Source organism: Fonsecaea multimorphosa (genome assembly GCF_000836435.1).
Source record: "Fonsecaea multimorphosa CBS 102226 unplaced genomic scaffold supercont1.37, whole genome shotgun sequence".
Taxonomy (NCBI): Eukaryota; Fungi; Ascomycota; class Eurotiomycetes; order Chaetothyriales; family Herpotrichiellaceae; genus Fonsecaea; species Fonsecaea multimorphosa.
The window spans coordinates 182,293-205,134 of record NW_015971671.1 but is presented as its reverse complement, the minus strand read 5'-3'; the positions used below and the strand labels follow the sequence as shown (position 1 = coordinate 205,134).

The following is a 22,842-nucleotide window of genomic DNA, read 5'->3' as shown; positions in this document are numbered from 1 at the left end:
CTCTTCTTCATCACAAACAAATACAGTCGCATCATTTCTGATCTAACTTTCTTGTTGAATTTGGACAAAGCTTCTCGCGTCAACGAAGTGAGACCTTTTGTTATTGTGGTGCACGCATGGGCTAGTCTGGAAGGGGCCGGTTACGCGTTCTCCTGGAGCTTGCGCGATCGGATTTTCCAGCTCGAATTTTCCTCCGCGAATCGCGGTTATGTCCCACCATAAGGCATGAGTTCTAGTTCTTCGGCAAGCCACGATGTCACGTCTGGGTTGGCACAGGCAAAGCAGGCCGCATGTCTCGAATGCCGGCGGAGCAAGGTAAAATGTACCCGCGACGCCAACGCCCCAGTGTGTCGGAAATGCCAACAGGCCGGCCTGCAATGTGTCACGCCGGAGTACCATGTTGGAAGGTATAAAGGCGTCAAAAAGTGAGTTTTTTTTTGAACTTCGCAATAGCTACAAAAAGGCTGAAACCGAACCTGTTCAGCAAGAGGACCGGGTTGGAAAAGGCAATTTATCAGGTCGAACAAGCGCTGAAGCGAACCAAGGATGGCTCTATTGGGCTTCCTTCCGAGGTTGAAGCCGACCTTCGACAGTTAATCGGGGCTCCTCAGACAAGCACGGTCCTTCAGCGGAGGGCCAGCTCAACCACCCCGGCAGCAAGCCATCCACAACCTTTCCTTCAGCCACGCCCAAGTCTGGTTCCCAGTGAGGACAATGGCGCAGCGGACGATAGTAATGAGGTCATTGCTGCGGATCATGGCGAGAAGCCCGACGAACTCGCACTAAACAATGCTGACAACCCTTTGCAACTGCTTGCCATGGCTTCGGTGCTCCCGGGCCAGTCGCCGTCGACGGTAATGTCGACGTCGCCCGCCGGCGTTGCTTCGCAACCAGGGACGAATACGAATGACGCGAACCCTGGCGACGCCGAGTTACAGCAGTTTTTTGGCTCCTTGATGCCGAGGCTGGACAATTATCCCGATCTTGACCCAATTGACCTAGGACTCGTGACGCAGGACGAAGCCGATTCGCTGTTTGCGTACTTCTACGAACGACTATCTCATACAAGGTGGGGTCTTGATCCTACCCTCCACACAGCTTCCTTTGTGCGGTCGAGGTCAGCTTTCCTTTTCACCTCCATCCTCGCCGCCTCTGCCTTATTCCTCCCGAAAGCCGAGGCATTGTCGAAGCGACTCTCCAATCACCGAAATCACCTAGCACAAACCGTCATCTTCAAAAGAATGAGATCAGTGGAGATCGTGTTAGCTTTCATGGTCAATATTCCTTGGATGACCCCGGCGAAACACTGGGCAGACGATGAGACGTGCGCTTATCTCTCGATGGCCCTGAGCCTGGCATTGGACCTCTCATTAAACAAGATTGTGGTTCCCTCCCCCACGATTCGTCCCGCGGGTTTCCTCGATCGGGTAGCCAAAGCCGAGTGTATCGACTCCGCAAAGGCTCTGCAACTGGATGGCTTTCCGCAAGTTGATCCATCTTCAACCCTGGGCCGACGTTTACTGAGAACTCGTGAGCGCGTCTGGTTGGCATTATTCGTCCTTGACCGAGGGTGAGCATATCATATCAACTACGCGGTGCTACCAGCTGACGGACGAATGTAGCATCTGCCTCGCAAGGGGAAGGCCATATGCGGTTCCCATTGGGCCCTTGGTAGACAGCTGCGATACGTGGCACATCTCCGACATTGCCGACCGATGGGATGGTAGTGTCATCTCTGCAGCCGTGTTGAGGCGAGATTTGGTATGCTACTCTCCGAACTCTATTCTGATTCCCGCTGACCTCATCAAGGTTGGCCTTCTCTCAAGTGTTCGCGAAATTTGCGACGGAAGTCAAGGTATCAATGGTGGCTCGGCGGCCGTGCGATTGTAAGTCCACTTTGTCAGCTGGCAGTGTTGGAAGCTGCGAACCCACTATAGACATATTGCTTGGACTGACAGCCTGACAGCCTGAAAGACAAGATCGACCGCTTCTTCGAGCAGTGGTATGCAGTTTGGTCACGTCAAATCACCCAAGGTGATGGTAAGAAACAGAGAATATTTCGAAATTGTCTGGTTCTAACAATGTTTCTCAGGTCAACTACCTCCCTACGTTGAAATTCTAGTTTCTCACACCAAGCTCTCCACATACTGTAACGTCGTTAACCACCCAACGGCATCGAATGATGTGAAACAATTCTTTCGTGCTGCAGGGCTTGCGTCGGCCATGAATGTCATGCGTGCAGCAGTCCAGGGAGAGAATCGACTCAAATCGATGCCGAATAATACCGTCATCATGGTCTCTTTTGCCGCAACTTTTGCTCTGGCCCTGGGTACCACCAGTCTGGGCAATCGAGCCATGCTAGCCCCAAACGTGAAAGCGCTGATTGAGGAGACTTGCCATGTATTGGAGAGGATCGGAAGCTCTCCAAGACACCGCAAGGGCCTATCCGTTCTTTTCGCAAGGCACATTCGGCGAATCATGCAGAGCTCGGTTCTCAGTCCTCCAGAAGACAACCAAGGCTTTGCCCCAGGACCTTCAGAGCAACCTCATCAGCAGGATCAAAACGCCGGGCACGAATCCTCAGGTACAGCATCAATGGCGGCGCCCAACATCCCCTTAGAGCCGTATGTCTTTGACATGACAGACGACCAGATCCTTGAAGCCATCAACAACGCCAGCACCTCACAGGATTTGTTTCAACTTGACGAGACCATGTTCTTCGATTGGTTGGACTGGCCCAATGTCACTTGACTGGTTGCTGTTGTACAGCTTTGCTGTAACTTGGAGCCTTTCTCTGCATTAATATAACATTAAATCTTCTGCCGGGACGCAGGTGCCGGCACCATATCAGAGACTGGTTCGACCGCCTTCATATCTCTTGAGAGATTTACCAATTTCTGCAGCTGCTCAATGAAGACGAAAGTGAGAACTGTGTTTGGCCTGTCGATCGTTAGAAATTGGTCCGTACAAGATTTGTCAAGACTTACGCCAGCCTCAGCCAAGCAGGAGTCCAGCCTCTCATCAAAAACCCAGGTCCCTCGTTGCGCAAAGATTCTACGATGATCTTGCTTACACTCTATTTGAAGTTCATTAGCTCTGTCAAGCCTTTGAGAGTATGCCTTACTGGTTTCACCCCGTCAACAGCCACTGCATTTTGGACCCGGCTCTTCAAAACATCGGCAGGTGCGCAGGCAGTTGTTGCGACTGTCCCCGCAAGCAAAGAGGCCAGAAAGTGAGTGAAGATTCCATCACTGAGGCCTAATGTAGGGTCCGAAAGGAGCTGCCGCTTGGCTGCGGAATATCTGCACGAGGATGAGCACGAAGATCATAAGGGAAGCGAGTGGCATACGTCGCTATCTGAGAAACATCTGCACCTTGTTTAGCGACATAATCGAATAGAGCATATCCGAGACTTACTCATTATCACACTGCGGACGACATTGGGACCGAGACCTCTGCTGAAGGTCCGCACTCCTTCTTCACGGCCAATCCTGATAATGGCGGCAACGGCATGATTATATCCGAATCGCTGACTTGGCGATCTTGCTCCATCAGCACACATCCTTACCAAGGCAACCTAAACCACAAATCAGCGACCTCTTGAAACACGTCAACAACATCTGCAGACCTCTGTGGGGTTTCCGATGAGTCCGGCCAGACCGCCCGCGGTACCTGCGCAGACGACCTCCCACGAGCTGGGTAATCGTGTTTGCCCTGTTCGCTCTCTGACGATCCCGGCAAAATAATTATAAAGGCCGAATCTCGCGGTCGAATATGTGGATTGACGAAGCATCGAGGCCGATATCCCCCACCACAGCGATGAAATGCCTGCCACCTGAATGAGTTGATTGTCATCGAAGTGCGTGCACTGGATCACGCACCATCTCTGCTTGCGAATTGGATCATCGTCCGCAGCATATTCTGCTTTGTGGACATAACTTGCATCCTACTATGGTTTTTGTCAATCAGCCACATTCTTCCAAATGGCCACGAGACCTACTATTTCGTCTGGTCCAGCGGGTGCGCTGAAAAGAGACGTCAGTCGCGCTGTTTTCTCCCCTGGAGCGAGACGGAACTGGATATGCATACTGAAACATGCAGCCATTGATGCTGCAGCACCTCTATGTCCAATGTGTCAGCAGCCGGCTTTGACCGAAAAGGGGCTTCGACACCTACCCAAGCCAGAACGGCTGCCCTTGCTTCTTCGACTTGGCCATGATCGGTCGCTCGGCTCAGAAGAAGTAATGATAGTACTGGCTGGTACGTCACAGTCTGAAACGATGGCTGGGTTTGAGGGTTGCTTGAAGGTCGCTTCCTCCGGCTTGACGACTATCTATAAAGAGGCTGGTCTCTCTCTTTGAGCAGATATAATATCGTGAGGTTCTGCACAGCAATATACACTCAGGACTTCGAAAACCCAGCCTCACTGCGCTGGTTTGTATATGACCGCATCGCTTTTCCTGGGGAAGTCCCACCTCTGCGCGCTGTTGATCCACAGAACCGCGATCAGCCGCGACCATACCTAGTCATCGGCCATTTTCTCCATCCGTCCCCTCAACCAAGCGCATACGTCTGACTTGTGCACGCAACGGTCGGCATCAAAAATATCACCGCGCTCACGTCTCTCTCACGTGGGTTTTCCTGAGACGGAGTTCTTACGCCACCAGACGCATTAAGCAAATTCCCCGCCGACAATTCCCGTGGTTATTGGCCGATGTCGCTAGAGTGCACAGGGTGCTCCGAACCATAATCTCGAATAATTATTTTTCCATTCCTTGCAGCGTTCATGACGACAGGCATATATTGTCGTTGAGGTCTCATCTATTTCATCAACCACGAAAAGTGAGAAAAGAAAGCCAACGGCTAATGGTCACGATGGCAGCAACGGCAAGGCGCACTCTGCTCCTATGTGTCAACGATATCAGAGCCACTGGTTCCTCCAGTACAGCAACTAACCTCAGTAAAACGGTCCCCCACAAACACCTGGTCTTCCGCCAATCACGGGTCAGACCATGGATTGTTTCGGGCCGGCAAGACATTCGACACTTTACATCTTCGCGGGCAGGATGGCGTGAAGCAATCTCATCGTCATCAGCAGGTAACGACGACCAACCCGTTATTGACCGGACGAGGTCGAAACTGTTCAAGGATGCCGACGAGGCTGTGGCGGACCTTAGATCCGGCTCGATGATCTTCAGTGCTGGATTTGGTCTTTGTGGGACGGCTGAAACCATTATAACAGCAATGCACAAGCGCGGCGTCGAGTCGCTCAACAACCTCACGGCGGTGTCGAACAACGCTGGTGCGGCAGGCGCCGGCGGACTTTCGCCCCTAACGCAGTCGGGCCAAATCACTCGATGTATCCTCTCTTATTTGGGAAACAACAAGAAGCTCGAACAGAAGTACCTGAACGGCAACATCGCCATTGAATTGTGTCCACAAGGAACACTGGCGGAGCGGATCCGTGCCGGTGGAAGTGGCATTCCCGCATTCTACACGCCAACCGGTGTCCGTAAGTAGTACCATGGTTAGGGATCCGGTTACATGGGAATGTCTGTTAACACCTTTCTAGACACGTTCATCCAGACTGGCGAAATCCCAACAAGGTTAGGGCCAGCTGATCCAGAGACGAAAAAGGCGAGCGTGCTGGAAGCGGGAAAGCCACGGGAGACAAGGATCTTCAATGGCAGAACGTATGTCATGGAAACAGCGTTGACCGCCGACGTTGCCATCATCCGCGCCTGGAAGGTCGACGAGGCCGGCAATTGTCAGTTCAGGTATGTTCTCGTCTCACACTGTCGTCACACCTGGATAACCCGAAGCTAACCCTGTGGGAAGATACACAACCAAGGCTTTCGGCACCATTATGGCTAAAGCTGCTAGACTTACAATTGTGGAAGCCGAGAATATCGTGCCTACGGGTTCCATAGATCCTAATGACGTCCACCTCCCTGGCATTTACGTGGACCGCATCGTGCCCGCCACCGTGGACAAAAAGCTCGAAATTAAAAAGACTCGGTCTGCCAGCGACGAAGAAGGGTACTCGTCCGACTCGTCAATGGCCAGTGACAAATCCGAAGCCCTTGCCCGGAGAGACCGCATCGCCCGTCGCGCCGCAAAGGAACTCAAGCACGGCATGTACGTCAACTTGGGTGTAGGAATGCCTACGTTGGCACCTTCGTTCCTACCGAGTGATGTCAAAGTATGGATTCAATCCGAGAACGGCATTCTAGGAATGGGGCCTTACCCGACCGAGGACGAAGTCGACCCGGACATCATCAACGCTGGCAAGGAGACGGTCACGCTCGTGCCGGGGGCATCGACGTTCGACAGCTCCGAGAGCTTCGGCATGATCCGCGGCGGCCACGTCGACGTGTCTATCCTGGGCGCCCTGCAGGTCTCGGCAGCGGGTGACCTGGCCAACTACATGATCCCGGGTAAAGTGTTCAAGGGTATGGGCGGCGCCATGGACCTCGTCTCGAACCCCAACCAGACCAAGATCGTTGTCACTACGGATCATGTGGACAAGTACGGCAAATCCAAGATCGTCGAGACTTGCTCTTTGCCCCTCACCGGCGCCCGCGTTGTCAGCACCATCATCACTGATCTCTGCGTCTTCCAGGTCGACCGCGTCAAGGGCGCCTTGACCCTCACGGAGCTAGCGCCCGGTGTGTCTGTCGAAGACATCAAGGCCAAGACCGATGCCAAGTTCGCGGTTGCCGATGACATCAAGTCGATAGAATGATTTTCCTTTGCTGTTGTGTGAGAGCAACTCGGTGCTCCTCGTTGTGTAGCGGCGGAGTATCATATAAAATGTACCATGGGGATATAGATTTGGTGGGGGGAAAGGAACTCGTCGTCTATATGATGGGAATATTATCCGAAGTCCCTTTTTCCATTCTTCATTCCCATCCTCTCTCGTCAAAAATAGGAGGAATATATTGGAACTACTAGCTCCAGTAGAACCTCCATCTGGGGGTTTGAAGCTGGATCTTGCGTACATATATATAGGCCTCTCTGGATTTTGTCTTTGACGGGTATTATTCTCGCTCAACGTACTCCGTAGTATTCCCTGCTGCTGCTGCTGCTGCTGCTGCTGCTGTTGCTACTACGACAGCCGGTGCTGGTGAATGAACTTTTTAATTACTATCGAGGATGCTTCTCTCCCTTACATAGTTTTAGGATTTTGCGGGTCTATTCCCTGTATGCTCGAGAGCAGCTCCCAGTTTCGAATAGAGATGAAAAATCTACAACTTGGCCTTTAGCTTTTCCTCATTGCCCCCCATGCCCGGCGCAAATGTCGTGCCTCTGCCCTGATTCAGATCGCGGACAATCTCGTCGATGCAGTTCAATATCCACTGGTTCCCTTCGTCCGAGGCGAGCCACTCGCCGCCCTCGATGTCCTTCTCGGCACTGCCGTCCTGGTACGCCTTGCGCAGACCGAAGACGTGGCTCACCACCTGGGGACCCACGCCCGTCTGGGCGCGGAGGCACGCGATGGCGGCCAGGGAGGTCAAGACCCTGCCGACCTGCAGGGGCGCGTCGGAGGGCGGGTCCGCGAGCAGATTCGAATAGTGGCCGTTGAGGATGTGGACGGGCAGGTTTGGGTGCGACTGGGCCAGCTTGTCGAGCAGCTTCTCCTCGAAGGGGCGGTACACCGAGTCCCAGAGCCGGCGGCCGCGGGCCAGCGACTCGTCGATGTTCTGGGCCGTCAGTCGCCGCGACACCGGAGGCGGGATCTTGTCAAACACGTCCTTGGGCATGCCTTCGCGGAAGGCCCCCAGGCAGTTGATCGAGCGCGGGATGCCGTTGAACGAGATGCACTTGAGCCCGACCTCGCGCATCAGCCCGGCCGTGTCCGCGGGCGAGGGCGCCGACGGCAGCGTCTGGGTCAGGTGGAACAGTTCCACCATGGACGAAGGCGAGTTCATCGTCATGGTCGCCGCCGTGGAGAACGTGACCCAGGCGGGGATGCCGACGCCTTTATCTCGCGCGCTGGCTGCTATCCGGGAATACGTCGACCGGATCGACGGCGGGGCTTGGAGCGTGCCGGGCAGGGCATGGGCGGCGTTGATGAGCGCTTTCAACGGCTCCGAGAGCTTCGACATGTTGTCCTCTGACCGAGACTGCAGGTGGCTTTTCTTCTTGCTTCTGGTCTGTACACGCTGGGCTGCAGTGGCGGTTTGATTGTAAGTGTCAACTGGCACAGAAGAGGAAAGTCCATTTGTTGTAATAAGGGGGCCTGTAAGAAATAAGGAGTGGGCGGGGAAGACAGAGATGGTGCCCTTACAGTTCTGATGCCGTCGTGCTTTTTGCCACGAAGCTCCCTCTGGCTTATTACCAGCGTAGTTATCACTCATGTATTTTTCCCCCGACTAGTACTGTTTGGGTCGAGTCCCGGCGTGCAAGGCTAGGTAGGTCTAGGTCACTGCATATAGAGGCAAACGCGGGTCGGCGATATTGATGGTTCCCCCCCAAGAGCCTCTTTGAGGAAAGAATAATATTTGTTGAGCTTGGAGGTGAGGGACACGGCCTTCCACACGACACCTTTGGATCATGATGTTGTTGAGATGGAGATTTATCGGCAAAAAGAAGCACCGAACCGGCTCCTCACGCCGAAGGAAAATGGCCCGAAGAGCAACGACTGGGCGACAAGGGGCTTGGCATTCGACCTCGGCAACATCCTCCGGCACCTTCCCGCCTGCGCTTCCTGCGCTTCCTGCGCTTCGGCCATTCTTCTACCTCCTCCCCTTATCACCTCCCTATCAATCGACCTCCGCATGACAGATCCTGGGTGATCACTGTCGCTGTCTTTCGCCGTGTGTGTGCGGCCATTGACCGGCATCCCGCCCTTCTTCCTCGCCCAATGGTCCCTCAACGTTCATTGGTCCTTCGTCGACACAGTGTAACATTCTCCAGTGCTTCTCCGCCGCTTTTGGTGTCGCGCGACCGTCTGCCCAGAGCGCCCAACAATCCTTACTAAGTGTTGCGGATCACTAATTTTGGTGACAGGACCAACATCCTTCAATCATGGCGGCGGGATAGTGTCCATCAACGGGCATTTCCAACCCACGGGGTAAGAATCAACAGCCAGGGGCCCCAGCATTTTGACTTTCGTGATATAAAAATGGCACACAGCCCATGGGGATGCAACCTGGTCGTCTCCTTGTTTTCAGTTTCCTTGAGAGTGGGAGAATATCTTCTGGCCTTAACATAGAAAATTGATTGTCCCAGTGATTCAATCTGGACTTGCTCTCCGTTCCCGTACCTGGACACAATCCTCCATCAAGGCTCTACTCAAAGCACGATAGCCCTCCGCTGAGATGGCCGAAGAGAAGGTCGCAAAAGACCCAGTGGTCGAGAAGCCGGAAGATACTCAGAATGAGTTCGAGACATCCAGCCAAGTGCTTCCGGGCGAAAAGACGGGCTCAGTCTCCGTCCTGGATGATGACGCTCATACCAAGGCGTTGACTCGGAAGCTTCTCTGGAAGCTTGATACAAGGTAAGCGGTCTTCAGAAAAAAATCGTCCAGTCCGAGGGCCCGACATGTTGTGCTTAACACCTCGCTCTACGCAGAATTCTTCCTGTTCTCGCCCTACTTTTCCTCTGCTCTTTCCTCGACCGTACCAATGTCGGAAACGCGAAGATCCTTGGTCTTGAAAAGGATGCCCATCTGAGCAACAGTCAATATGCAAATGGCCTTGCCATCTTCTTCGCCTTTTACATCGCTGCCGAACTGCCCAGTAATCTCGTTCTTAAGAAATTCAGCCCGAGACTGTGGCTGGCCTTTCTCACGGCCGCCTGGGGGATCATCGGAATGTGTCTGGGTTTCATTCGAAACTATGGTGGATTCTTGGCCGTCCGGGCATTTCTAGGCCTTGCAGAAGGAGGATTGTTGCCAGGTATGGGCTCGGCCTTTTCGAGATTTTCGCAGATCGAGGAAAGCCCCAAGCACGCCGAGAAGTGATTCTAATCTCGTTTGCAGGCATGGTGCTCTACTTATCGGGCATGTATACCAGAGGCGAGTTGGCCCTTCGCATAGGACTGTTCTACACCAGCGCATCTCTTGCTGGAGCCTTTGGAGGTCTTTTGGCACGTGGTCTTTCAAGCATTGGGGCTACTGGAAGCGTTGTTGATGCCGGGTAAATAGCTTCCTCTCCAGCCTCTCAGGAGGGTATGTGATGCTAACATGGACTTTCTACAGATGGCGGTGGATTATGATTATCGAAGGTCTTTTGACCTTTGCTGCTGGAGTGGCTTCATATTTCCTACTCCCAAACAGCGTATCAACAGCCTGGTTTCTGAATCCCGAGGAGCGAGAGTTCGGTAAGACGAGGCTACGGAACGATACCTCCGCGCATCTGCCGGACGGCCAGCATTCTGAGGGAGTTGAGAAGTTCCGATGGTCGGAAGTCCGGCGAGGAATACTCAATGTCCAGCTGTGGCTGACCGCGACAGCGTATTTCTCAATCCTTTCTGGCTTGTACTCCTTTGGCTTGTTCCTGCCAACCATCATCAAAGGGCTGGGTTACACGGCGAATGAAGCCCAGCTGTGGTCTGTCATTCCTTATGCCGTTGCGGCTGTCATCACAGTGGTCGTGGCCGTCGCTTCGGATCGACTGAAACTTCGAGGTGTCGCGATGCTCTTCAGCTTGCCGCTGGCTATCATCGGATACGCTGTGATAGCCAATGTCAGCGAGCACGACAACCACACAAAGTACGGCATGACATTTTTGATGGCTACAGGATTGTACGCGAGCGTTCCACCTGTCCTGGTATGGAACTCGAACAATTCTGCTGGACACTACAAGCGTGCCACAACAAGCGGTATGCAGCTGGCTATAGCCAATGCAGGTGGATTCGTCAGTGGTGAGTACTGACCTTCGCCCGTTGAGAGACAGGATGTTTGTCGCTAATGGTTGACAATAGCTTTCATTTATCCATCCACTGAAGCTCCTCAGTACCACAAGTCGCACACCATCATCTTGGGATTGCTGGTCTATGCATGGTTCGCGTAAGTCATCCGAGAGGCTCTCTGGTTTCGGTCAAACGAGTTCCCTTTCTGACAGTTGCATGCAGGATATTGTGCAACGTCCTATATTGCGCGAAGATTAATCGCGACAAGGCGAACGGCAAATACGACAAATACATCGGATACGGCGATGACCGAGATCCGGAGTTCAAGATGGTATTGTAATGCCTTGGGCAATGACATGATGTGTCTACGAGTCTAGGTCAGCGTACCTGGGTAGAAAGGGTCAATGTTGAGTTGTATGGCCAAAAGCCGGTCAATGTGATCTTTCCTTTGCGGGGTGCACAGTGCATTGAACGTCCTCTAGCCCGCAGACGCGGGGTATGGTAATTGATGAAACTGTATAGACGACTCTATCACTTTGTTCCCGGTCAATGTTGACTGTTGGACAACGGTGGATAAGAAAGTCCCAAGTGACAAAGTTCATTCTCATCCTTTGATAATTTGCTCCTGTTATCCACCTGTCACGACGTACGAGGGGGTCGCGGCAGCTCTTTCTCATAAATCTCGCTCACCGACGCAAGAAGATTCATTCCATCTTTCCATTCAACCCAACCTCCTTCATACAATATCACGACCATCTGCAAGCACACTTCTAGTCATCTGTCTCAAAGATATGGCTTCTTCTCGTCCACCCAACCCGACTCAAATCCCAAACAATCTGCCTGGCCTCACCACCCACATCACCGGTCACGACGAAAACACCGGCAAAGCCATCGTCAAAGACAGCAGACCGGGCAACTGGACCGTCTTTGACGACAAGCTCATGGGCTTCAACGTGGTTTACACGACCTCTGAATTCCCACCAGACCTCAACAACGACCGTGATCTCAAGACCCACGACGAACTCCTCTCCAGTGGGAAGCTCGGTCTTGTCAACTCCAATGGCACCGTTTGCCGGGTCGTCGACATGGCGCCGGGATACGAGTGCATCATGCACAGAACTCAGAGTCTGGACTACGGCATTGTCCTCGAGGGTACGATTGAGATGGTTCTAGACAGCGGCGAGAGGAAGTTGATGCAAAGGGGCGACGTGGCGGTGCAGCGAGCCACCATGCACGCGTGGAAGAACACCAGCCAAACGGAATGGAGCAGGATGATCTTTGTGTTGCAGGACTCTAAGAGCTTGGAGATTGGAGGCAAGGCCATGAAGGAGGACTTGGGCAAGGGTGTCGAGGGGTTGCCGCCGAGTGGGAATGACTCCTAGGGAGACAGACAACCATCTGGCTGATGCGCTGGATCAAGAAGAGGGAAGACGAGACAGTAACATGGAAGACACATTTCACCACAGTCGAGGCACAAGACAAAGCAAGACACTCCGTCGCCGATCAAGACAATGAGCTCAGATGTTCTTATGTGGTAGCCTCCCCAATGTCTTCGAGAGCGAATAATACCTGTGACTGAGACTGCTCCTTTCCTCTGTTTTCCTTTCACTTTGCAATGCTATGTACCGAGAACCAAGAACCCTATTCCAGTGAGCTAGGTATATGGTATGTCCTGCGTGCCCCCTTATTTTTTGTTCGCCTACTCCGCAAGTTCGCCTCTCGTGTTTGTGGTGCCGCTTTCCCGGATTTGGGGGCGACTTTGTGGGCCTTGGAAGCGACTGTCACTGACTGATAATATTGATGGGCGATAAAAACCGGGACAACGATAAGCGTCTTTTTGCCCAACTAACCCTGGGCACCTGGGCACCACTGGCAGGTCCAAGTTTGGCCCTTTACAACACCCCAGACTCTTCCCGTTCCCTCTTTGTGTACATACGAGTAATCCTGTATATCTATATCTGCTTGCCCATGCGTGTACTTTATTGACGAGCTCGGACAGTACCGCATCTGGATACAAACCCTGAAGACGCGCGACGCTTGTACGATTAGACTCTGCGCCCGAGACGTCAATTTGCATCCTACGACCCGACCTTGAATCTTTCTACCGTGCGCCACCAGGATTGTACACATATCTGCTTCCTCGTTCAGAGCTGTTCCGCCGGCCCTGCGACAGAGTCTGTTAAAGACAACAATGCGCCGAGGCTGCGGCCTTCACCAACAAGTTTGCGACAACAATGGGATGGCCACGGAGTTCATCGCTGGGCATAGACAATGCGACCTCCATGGCACGGATACGGAGCCGAGGAGATGCAGATCTCGAGAAGGAAGGATTTCTCAACCGTCACCCACACAGCAGCGAAGACGATAGCAACGACACCTTCGAGGACGACGAAGGGAACCCCTCGGTCGCGTCCTCCCGCGCCACCTCTGCCTCTTACAGACCCATGCTCGTCAACAAAGCCTACAGTTCCAATCGATCCTCTTCCCCGTCCTACCTCGGCAGAATGCCTCGATCAATCATGCGTTATCTCTGCCTAGGCGTCGCCCTCACCCTCGTCATTTTCATCTTCTCGCTGGTGCGAATGAGTTACGTCGCGGAGCAGGAGGTGCAAAAAGCTATTGAGGAAGAAAAGATCAAGCCTAGGCCTCCTCCATGGGAAGACTTCCCATTTCTCCAAAGATATTATGGTGGAATACGATCATTGGTGCCGGTGGTGAATAACGTGCCTGAATACCCCAGGAAGGAGGACGAGGTGGAATGGGAGAAGTTGAATATCACGGAAGAGGTGGTCGAGAATTTGACGCCAGAGGACGCTAAGGAAAGGAGAAAGAGAGCGATCCAATCCAGCAAGAGATTCGACCCGTATCCCAGCTACACTTCCCCAGAATACGTTGCCAAATATGGTGAAAAGGTGGACTGTTACCTGGACGCCGAGGATACCATCGAGATCCCGCGCGTACGGATGTACGAGGGCATTCCACGAGGGTTTCCAGACATGGTCATGGGTTCTGCCAAACTCCTGGGCCTCAGAGACGACATCTGCTATGATCGTTTTGGTCGCTTGGGACCGTATGGCCTCGGATACAGCATCAACCGAGGCGGAAGCGGTGCTCAGCAGGAAGGCGAAAGAGAAGGAGCTGATTTAGTGTGGCAGGAAGCGCCCGAGGTGGACTGGAGGGCTGTTCATTGGGCCGATGCTCAGCAACGATGTGTTTTGGCAAACAACCACCGCTTCAAGGCACTGCCTGAGAAGCCACGGATCGACACGTTTCGAGCGATGCCGATTGGCACCGTCTACAACAAGAGAGATGACATGGCTGATATCGAGGCTATGCCGGCAAAGCCCCCCGAAGCGCCGAAGAGACCAAAAACTGGGTCAGAAAAGCTTCCTCGCACAGCAGTGGTGATTCGCACCTGGTGGGATTACCCATACACGCCTGAAGACAAGATCTACCTTCGTTCCCTCATTTCGGAACTGACCATGTTGAGCGGCGGAGAGTATGTGGTGCATTTCCTGGTCCAAGTCAAATCCAACGACGTGCCCATATTTTCCGACGACGAAACCTACGAGCGTGTTCTTCGAGACTCTTTGCCCGAAGAATTCCGCGGCATGGGCACTCTCTGGACCGAGAAGCAAATGGAGCTCATGTACGGTGGGCTGGAAGAGACAAACATGCGCGGATTACCCGTCCACGGAGTGTATCGCAGCACCTTTATGCCCATGCAATACTTCGCCTATCAACATCCCGAGTACGATTTCTTCTGGAACTGGGAAATGGACATTCGAACCACGCATCACTGGTACCATTTCTTCGACAGTGTCACCAAATGGGCCAAGCAACAACCCCGCAAACTCCTCTGGGAGAGAAACAGCCGGTTCTATGTTCCATCTGAACACGGTGAATGGGAAGATTTTAGTCAAATGGTTCGCATTCAGACGGAACATGGCACAAACAGCATCGCCAATTTGTGGAGCAGCCTGAACCGCGCAAACAAGGATCTCAATGACCCGAGTTCCAAGAAGACGCCAACTGGAGCGATGAAACAACAAGGCGACAAGCCAATCTGGGGTCCTGAACGACCGCTTGATGACGATGTCGCCATGGATACCGATCCAACTCCACCCACCTCGTTTGAAAAGGACAAATACACGTGGGGTGTCGGCGAAGACGCGGACCTGATCGTGTTTAACCCGCTGTTCGACCCCGATGGCACGACGTGGCTTCTCACGGACGACACCACAGGCTACAACATCACGCAGGGCCGCCCTCCACGCCGCACTGCGATAATAACCGCCTCTCGTCTCTCTCGCAAATTGTTGGTGACGATGCACAAGGAAACCGCCCTGAAGAAACACACCATGTTCTCTGAAATGTGGCCCGCTTCCTGCGCGCTACAGCACGGTCTGAAGGCCGTCTACGTGCCCCATCCAGAATACATTGATCGCAAATGGCCCACCAATTACTTGGCGTCGGTCTTCAATGGAGGCCGCAACGGCGCCACGGGCGGCGCCCGCACCTCCGTCTTTGGCGAGCGCGAGCACAACTTCAGAGGCACGACGTGGTACTACAATGCGGGCTTTCCCGAGGTGCTCTGGCACAGATGGCTGGGGATGAAGTTCAACAACGACGGTGGAGAACAGTTCGAGGTTGCGGGCGAGGGGAGGATGTGTTTACCGGGAATGCTCCTGCACCCGATCAAGAGGGTCGAGCTGGTTCAGGAAGGCAGGAGAGCCGATCAAGCTGGATAAAGGTATAGGAGACACTCGCGGGCGTGCTTGCAATGAAGTCGACGATGAAAATCTTGTTTTGGAAAAGAAAACACCCAGAACTCGCCCGAGGGGGGGAGTGAGTCTTGGACATTCGCCGAGTCGATTGAAAATACAAATCGACACAATCAAATATATATATACACATATTCGCTGCCGTTACATGCAGTGTTTTGCTTTGCGCTTGGGGCCGTCTTGGAGCCTCATGTGTGTACCTATGTAGGTATGTACCTACCTACCTCATATATACCTACCGACCTACCTAGGTCCCTGGATAATGTACCAAGGTCTGCAATGTCGATACGTTACCACTTCTCCCGAGAGGTATAATGATTAATGAGAGGTTGGAACGTATGTAGGGAACTACTCTGCCAATTGTGGCAAGATCGGGATTTGGCTTCATTTTCCAACACTCACTCCTTTCTTTTCTACATTAGAGTAGTAGTAAAGTAGTAGAGTTGGGAGAGCACCACACACACACATTGTGCACGCGGCGCATACACAGCACACACTCCAGATTTTCACCCTGAGCGGAAGCAAGATTGGACTTTTTTGTTTTGTTCTGGCTCAGATTACCCAAATCAGAAAAGATTCAACCCGCTTTTTTCCTAAACGCCATACGAAAAAGCCGGGTATCAAAAGGTGGAGTCGATGGCCAGGATGGCCTCTCTAGCAGTGCATGTCGAACTTGGGCTGTCGGTCAGACGTGAAGGAACCCCAATGCTGCTCGCTTGCCTCTTGCCCGTTGTCGCCGATTGCGTCTGGCTTGTCGGGCTCGTCAAAGGCCTCGAACCAGAACAAGTCAATGCCCCAGTCGAGAATGCCGCAGACAGCGGATTGCCAATATGTCTTCATGTTGTCGTCACCTGCTTTTGCGGCGCCAGCGTCGGTGCCTCCGGTGCCGGGCCAGCCGGTTTCTGGTCATAGTGGTTAGAAATGGTCGGTTTGGAAATGGTTTCAAGGAGGCTTCGTTCTTACCGCCGTTCATGAAATGGATCTTGTCCAGGCTGCCGCTGACTTCTTGGACGTGACCCAGCGCTTGAGCCATGTCGTCAAAGTAGGTCTTTGTTGCATTCGAGATATCTTGGTACTGCCAGTAGGGAAAGCCATTGGCAAGTCTATGGTCCTGGTAAGCACCACTGCGACGACTGGGGGCTTTGGGTAGCTTACACTAGCTGGATGCCGCTCTTGATAATAGAGTCCATGGTCCCATTGTTCCAACAGTTCCAGCTGTCTGCACTTCCAAGTTGTGTATTGGGGTAGGACTGTTGCATGTCCGAAATCCAGCCTAGAAGATCATCGGCGTTGTAGGTGCCCCGGTACATGCCTTCCGAGCCGATCGTGATGCCGTACAGTGTGTCACCATAAGAGGTAGGATCTGCCTCGTCAATCGCTGCCTTCTCTTTGGTATAAGCACCGCCATCAGGCCTGATGTGGAATATATCTATTAGTCCAAGCCAGATTCGGACTGCGCCCCGGAGCGGGGACTCACCACATGCCCAACAACACCTTGATACCTGCAGACTTTGCAGCCGGGAGGACTTGTGAGGGCGTATGGCACGGGTTGCCATACTGGTCGGAGGAAGAATAGGTGCGAACTATCTGAGCATCGGTGTTGCTGAGGATGGCCTGGAAGTCGGCTTCAAAGTCGGACTGCGTTTTGCAAGTGCCATTTGGGTTGGTATTTCCCACGGCGAAGCCAAGTGTTCCAGCTGCCGACACGGCCAGCGGTGCCGTAGCCAGAGTCACGGAGAGAACGTCGCGGAGTTGCATGTCGTTTTTGTGTCGCTTAAAGCAGTCGTCTGGAAGGAATGATGGGCAGGAATATTCAGCGCTCAGAAACGGTGGAAAAGAAGGACTCTGAGGAGAGGTAAAATGACCGAAAAGAGTGACTGGGAGAAGTCAAGAATACTGCTAGACGAAGGGCTGCGAATGGCGAGAATGAAGAAGTTGGTGGACGACTGAAGGGCAAACACGGTCTTTCCCCAGAACCCCAGACTCGACGCGCCCGAACGGCGGTACCTGACCTATTCCCTTCTAGGAAAGCCTGCGTTGCCGCCTTACGCTTAACTGCGCCTCGCCCGTGGCTGGTCCGGGAGGGCTCGGCGCGAAACCTACTTAGGTAGGTACTTAGCACCAAGATGGGAAGGACAAGGCTGTCTAATAGTTTGGTAGATGCATTTCTTATTGGGACCGCTGGATGGTTTAAAAGTATCAGTAAAACAAGTCTATGGAAGAAATACATGTCGATGCCTCATGCTGAGCAGAGCCCCAGCACGTCGGATGGTAAAGTCCATGTCTTCATAATGTCGTTCCGGGTCTGGAATTGCATGAGGAGACCCGCCTCCATGTGCCAAGTTATATGGCAGTGCAAGGCCCACAATCCCGGGTTGTCTGCAACAAACCGGATGAGTGCCCAGCCGTATGCATCAATCAAGAGTGTGTCTCGACGCATGACATTGGACAGTGTCTTGTTCAGGCCGTTGTAGGTCGACCAATCGAAGTATTGATCCGGAGAGGAGGCAAGAACCCAGAAAGTATGCCCGTGGAAATGGAACGGGTGTGCTCCTTCGTCGTAGTTTGTGATCAACAGGTCTACCACTTGCCAGTCAGGAATGTCAATGACATATTGGTTGGCACTGAAGGCCGAGCTGACTCCAGAAGTCGTGAACGAGGTGTTGCCTGCCTGGAGGCCCGCGACAGCTTGGTTCAGCGTAGGCACATCGGCCATGACCCAGGAAGTCCCGTTGAAGTAGGCGCGATCCAGAGCATAGTCTCCGATCTGGAAGTTCGCCGCGACGGCATACATTTTCGTGGCGGGTGGAGCTTCTGATTCAAAGAATGGTGTCATCAATGATGAGTTCAGGCCAACACACTGTACATCCACGGCGTCCTTCCAGTCCGTTGAGTTTGTTGGATTATCTGTGCTGTTGGTATAGGTTATCAAAGCCATCACGTCAGGATCGAGGATCGGATTGGGTCCTCCGAAGCAGAATGTGTTCATCTGTGCTCGCATCCAGTAATTGGATCCTGCCGACTGATTGGCGTTGATCACAATTGAGTATCTCTGCGCCACAGCAATATCAAGTCTGTGCACAGAGAGGGGTTCTGTCGCGGTCCCATCCGCCTCGATGACGGAAAGGGGATGATTGTCTATGGAAAATTCAAATGTCGCGAAAGCCCCGGTGTTGATCAACCGATATCGATAACGTTTGCCGTGCTCAACCGTAAACACTGCACGTGTCGAGTTTTGCTCGCAGACATAGCCACTGTCGGAGTCGAGTACTGAGCAGTTGAAATAGTTGGTCCCCTGGATCAAGCCGTTGTCAGGAACAGGTTCGCTATTTTCATCACCGCTGGCGAGGTAGGCGGGCAGCAGGGCCTGGCTATAGTCGTGGTACCAGTCTTGTATAAGCACCACCTGGTCGACATCGTAGTACTGCTGCATCTTGACCTCGTCCGGCGAGTGGATAACCAGGGGTCCCACGGGACCATCGCCATTCGTGGTCGAGTAGTGGGTGTGGTACCAGTAAGTTCCAAACTGGTTTGCCACGGTGAAATTGTAGGTGAAACTTGCGCCCGGGGGAATCGCGCATTGAGTTATTCCAGCCGTCCCGTCCATCCAGTTTGTACCATTCTGATACAGCCCGTGCCAGTGAAAGGCAGTCCCGTTCGGGAGGTTGTTCTGCACATGGACGATGATCCGGTCGCCCATGTTGGCACGGATGAGGGGCCCAGGGAAACGACCATTGATGGCGATGATCTGGCGGAAGACGCCATCCGGCGACAGCTCAATTTCGTCGATGGTGAAATTGTATTCGCGTGTCGTCGGTGGTGCATTGAAGTCCCATCCTGCGATGTCGAGGGTGTAGTCTTCCACGTTTGATCGCCACGGGGGGACTTGCAGCGATGCCTGTGAATCCTCGGCGGGCAACGAACTGTTCGAAGGCGAGGGAGGTACTGCGGCGCTGTTCGAGTGATTCTTGTGGGAGTGTCTTAGTCCCAACCCAAGCCCCAGCCCTAGCGCCAGTGCCAGGACAACCACTATGGTAACCACAGAAAGGGAGAGGTACGTTTTTCTCCGCGAGCCTCTCGAAGGCACGCCAGCATCTTTGGTATCTGGGGACCCTCCAGCACCCAAAGAGGGTGAGACGTGCTGCTCTCGGGCGCCCTTTTGCTCTGCAGACATGTCTTGGGTTGTTTTCCCTTGATAATGCAATCAATCTCCAACACGCGGTCGACTAGGGGATGGTGTTGAATGACTTGTAAAAGTATACACGAGGGACATCATCTCATCTCACCAGTGGGGCGTCTGTTCAAGTTTGCCACTCTCTCTCTCACTCGCTGATTCCTGCCGTGGCATGAGAGATAGAGTCCACGAATGATAGGTACACCTGCTTGCCATGGTCAGGGCAGTGCGCCGGTCTAGCCGTGCGAGCCGCTCGCAAATTCCTCGCTCTGGGTCGTACAACTGCCCAGATCGGCGTAGACGGGGTGTTGCAGCTCGGATGGCCACCGTCGCAAATGGCAAGGCTGCTGTTGGGTGGCTCTCGGTTAAATTCACATACCTTCCTCCATAGTGCTCGTACCTCGTAGCAGTACCCTACCTAGGCTGCGAACGCCGAGAACCGAGAGGCGGCCATACTCCAGGAAGCTTCCAAGGCCAACCATCCCGTAGCCTCCAGCCTACCAGACGGAACACGTTTCTAAGCAGCCTGTGCCTGTCCCTGCTTGGAGTTGCTAGAGATGCATGAGGTTCAGATCAACAGGTTGTAGTTGGAAGAAGGAAGGGAGTCAGTCCGCACGTGCTCGAACCTCACAAGTGGTTGGCCTGCTACCTTGGCGCCCGGTGCTTAGCGGCACTAGCGCAGGTTGGCAGCGTCGTATAGACTCCATAGAGACTCCATAGAAACTCCGCTAGAGACTCCACTATAGACTCCGCTAGCGCACCCATCCTTCTTTACACCTGCTCCACCAAGGCTCTCTGAGTCTCTGGGCCTTCCCACAAGCCTGCTTAAGCTTCGACAGGGCATTCTAGAGATCGTGCCACCAAAAGCTTCGTCTGCAGCTTTGTTTGGTGGCCCCAGTGGGGGCACTGGGGAGCTTGCCAGCCCCTCACGACATTTCTTTTTTGCAAGCTCCTCGCGCTACGAAGGAAGGCAACGCTGAGCATGCCATGGCCCAAGGGGATTGCTCCAAAGATTCGCTCGAGAGAGCGCATGCTCACAGCTGTGGTCCAGCTGCAACGAGAGCTCTCGGGACCCTGGGAACGTGGCCCTTGCAATGACACAGAAGCTCTGCTTCCTTCTACGTATTACCTCCACAGCTAAGGCATAAAAGAGCTCGCCGCCCGTGATGCTGTCCGGTCGCTTCTGGAGATCCTGCATCCTTCAGAGCTGTATTGGACACGCACTCGAGAAATCATTTCCATCATGATGAAGTCTATCGCTTTGCTCGTTGCTGCGGGCTCTCTAGCAGCTGCCACTCCTTATGGAACACCTCCTCCTGTCTCGACCGTCGAGCCCTCGCTCAGCCAGATCCAGCAGTCGGCTGCCACCGCAAAGAGCCTGTCTCCCAAGAGCAATGTCAAGGGAGTCGGGTTTAATCGCTTCTACCAGATCTGGCTGGAGAACATCGACTACTCTGCCGCCGCCGGCGACCCGAACCAGGAATACCTTGCCTCGCAAGGTATCACGTTGACCAACTACTTCGCCACCACCCACCCCTCCGAACCCAACTACTGTGCTGCAGCTGGCGGTGACAACTTTGGCATGGACAATGATGACTTCCATCAGATCCCCGCCAACGTTTCGACCGTCGTCGACCTGCTTGACACAAAGGGAATCAGCTGGGCCGAGTACCAGGAAGACATCCCGTTCCCTGGCTTCCAGGGCTTCAACTACTCCAACCAGGTCACCTTTGCCAACGACTACGTCCGCAAGCACGATCCGTTGATTCTGTACAACTCGGTGACGAACAATGCCACTCGACGTGCATTGATCAAGGGCTTCGACGCCTTCCACAGCGACCTCGCCAACAAGACCCTGCCTCAGTGGGCCTTCATCACCCCCAACATGACCAACGATGCTCACGACACCAACGTCACCTTTGGCTCGCAGTGGCTGCGCAACTTCATGGACCCGCTCCTGACCAACGAGTACTTTATGAATGACACGTTGGTGCTTCTGACCTTTGACGAGAACGAGTCCTACGGCATCCAGAACAAAGTCTTCTCCATCCTCCTCGGTGGCGCCATCCCCGCGAACTTGAAGGGCAGCGTAGACAACACCTTCTACAACCACTACTCGACCATCGCGACCGTGTCGCAGAACTGGGGTCTGCCGTCCCTCGGACGCTGGGACTGCCACGCCAACGTCTTCGAGGTCGTGGCCAACAAGACGGGCTGGAAGAACGCCAACATCCAAACCGCCAATCTCTTCTTCAACGAGTCGTACCCCGGTCCCCTCTCTGACGCCGAGTATGTCCCTGACTGGCCGATCCCAACCAACGCCTCGACCTGCGCCAATGGAAAGGGTGTCTTGAAATCCGTGGCCAACACTTACAAGGGCATGGTCGCGACCTTGAACTACACCCAGCCATATCCCTATGACGCACTGGTCGGCAACAACGTTCCGTGAAGAAAGGTTTAGCGCCGTGTCCAAAGAGGCGTAGTGTTAGTAAGTGGTAGTGGTATAGCGGGCCTGAAGTATGGGCAAATCAGAGATAGCTAGATAATAAGCACAATAGCTCCGAAATAAGACAACCATTCTTCCCTGCGTGACTGCACTGACTGGTCCCTGATAGCCAGCTTCGACTGATTGCCGATTTCCTCGTACGCTAGAGCGCCGGCTTTTGACCTGACTTTGTCGTCGTCCCACGGGCCATTGTAGCTATCGGGTAGCCAGGAAGCTACTCTCTTCACCTTCTTTGCCACCCTGGATCCCAGACAGCGAGAGCAAAAACTCGGGCGCTGAACGCCGCGCGTGTCTCCGAGAACTACGTACCTTCCAAATCAGTCGGGTACCTTGGACGACCAAGGGAGAGCGGACGAGCCAGCGCTACGATTAGCAACGATTAGAAAGCTGGACATTGGAAAATAACTCATAGTCATTTGTCCGGATAGCAGAGGCTCGGACCCCGTGGGAGGGACCCGTACTATCCGTACTCGGTACCCCGACCCCATCCTGATCGCCTACTTTAACCAACCTCCCCATGT

At 53.6% G+C, this 22,842-nt stretch overlaps 10 protein-coding genes across 10 annotated transcripts; 6 read left to right on the top strand and 4 right to left on the bottom strand.

Annotated features, from left to right (window-relative positions):
* Positions 1-225: 225 nt before the first annotated feature.
* Z520_11304 (uncharacterized protein) lies at positions 226-2,751 on the top strand (the record flags this gene model as incomplete). Its single annotated transcript, XM_016781793.1, has 7 exons — positions 226-425; positions 485-620; positions 684-1,570; positions 1,623-1,761; positions 1,810-1,878; positions 1,959-2,040; positions 2,093-2,751. 7 exons carry the CDS (start codon positions 226-228, stop codon positions 2,749-2,751), a joined length of 2,172 nt encoding a protein of 723 aa, XP_016627154.1.
* Positions 2,752-2,810: 59 nt separating this feature from the next.
* Positions 2,811-4,217, bottom strand: Z520_11303 (uncharacterized protein; the record flags this gene model as incomplete). Its single annotated transcript, XM_016781792.1, has 7 exons — positions 2,811-2,940; positions 2,988-3,076; positions 3,125-3,302; positions 3,414-3,577; positions 3,629-3,946; positions 4,001-4,121; positions 4,177-4,217. The coding sequence occupies 7 exons, from the start codon at positions 4,215-4,217 to the stop codon at positions 2,811-2,813; spliced, it is 1,041 nt and encodes a 346-aa protein (XP_016627153.1).
* Positions 4,218-4,875: 658 nt separating this feature from the next.
* Z520_11302 (uncharacterized protein) lies at positions 4,876-6,745 on the top strand (the record flags this gene model as incomplete). The annotated part of the gene is made up of 3 exons (XM_016781791.1): positions 4,876-5,512; positions 5,573-5,777; positions 5,839-6,745. 3 exons carry the CDS (start codon positions 4,876-4,878, stop codon positions 6,743-6,745), a joined length of 1,749 nt encoding a protein of 582 aa, XP_016627152.1.
* A 502-nt stretch (positions 6,746-7,247) lies between these two features.
* Positions 7,248-8,108, bottom strand: Z520_11301 (uncharacterized protein; the record flags this gene model as incomplete). Its single annotated transcript, XM_016781790.1, has 1 exon — positions 7,248-8,108. The coding sequence occupies one exon, from the start codon at positions 8,106-8,108 to the stop codon at positions 7,248-7,250; it is 861 nt and encodes a 286-aa protein (XP_016627151.1).
* A 1,215-nt stretch (positions 8,109-9,323) lies between these two features.
* On the top strand, positions 9,324-11,197 carry Z520_11300 (uncharacterized protein; the record flags this gene model as incomplete). Its single annotated transcript, XM_016781789.1, has 6 exons — positions 9,324-9,502; positions 9,577-9,902; positions 9,986-10,142; positions 10,205-10,869; positions 10,930-11,014; positions 11,080-11,197. The coding sequence occupies 6 exons, from the start codon at positions 9,324-9,326 to the stop codon at positions 11,195-11,197; spliced, it is 1,530 nt and encodes a 509-aa protein (XP_016627150.1).
* A 451-nt stretch (positions 11,198-11,648) lies between these two features.
* Z520_11299 (uncharacterized protein) lies at positions 11,649-12,239 on the top strand (the record flags this gene model as incomplete). Its single annotated transcript, XM_016781788.1, has 1 exon — positions 11,649-12,239. One exon carries the CDS (start codon positions 11,649-11,651, stop codon positions 12,237-12,239), a length of 591 nt encoding a protein of 196 aa, XP_016627149.1.
* Positions 12,240-13,139: 900 nt separating this feature from the next.
* Z520_11298 (uncharacterized protein) lies at positions 13,140-15,608 on the top strand (the record flags this gene model as incomplete). The annotated part of the gene is made up of 1 exon (XM_016781787.1): positions 13,140-15,608. The coding sequence occupies one exon, from the start codon at positions 13,140-13,142 to the stop codon at positions 15,606-15,608; it is 2,469 nt and encodes an 822-aa protein (XP_016627148.1).
* Positions 15,609-16,295: 687 nt separating this feature from the next.
* On the bottom strand, positions 16,296-17,399 carry Z520_11297 (uncharacterized protein; the record flags this gene model as incomplete). The annotated part of the gene is made up of 4 exons (XM_016781786.1): positions 16,296-16,543; positions 16,605-16,744; positions 16,797-17,054; positions 17,119-17,399. The coding sequence occupies 4 exons, from the start codon at positions 17,397-17,399 to the stop codon at positions 16,296-16,298; spliced, it is 927 nt and encodes a 308-aa protein (XP_016627147.1).
* A 481-nt stretch (positions 17,400-17,880) lies between these two features.
* Positions 17,881-19,815, bottom strand: Z520_11296 (uncharacterized protein; the record flags this gene model as incomplete). The annotated part of the gene is made up of 1 exon (XM_016781785.1): positions 17,881-19,815. The coding sequence occupies one exon, from the start codon at positions 19,813-19,815 to the stop codon at positions 17,881-17,883; it is 1,935 nt and encodes a 644-aa protein (XP_016627146.1).
* A 1,243-nt stretch (positions 19,816-21,058) lies between these two features.
* Z520_11295 (uncharacterized protein) lies at positions 21,059-22,264 on the top strand (the record flags this gene model as incomplete). Its single annotated transcript, XM_016781784.1, has 1 exon — positions 21,059-22,264. The coding sequence occupies one exon, from the start codon at positions 21,059-21,061 to the stop codon at positions 22,262-22,264; it is 1,206 nt and encodes a 401-aa protein (XP_016627145.1).
* Positions 22,265-22,842: the final 578 nt, after the last annotated feature.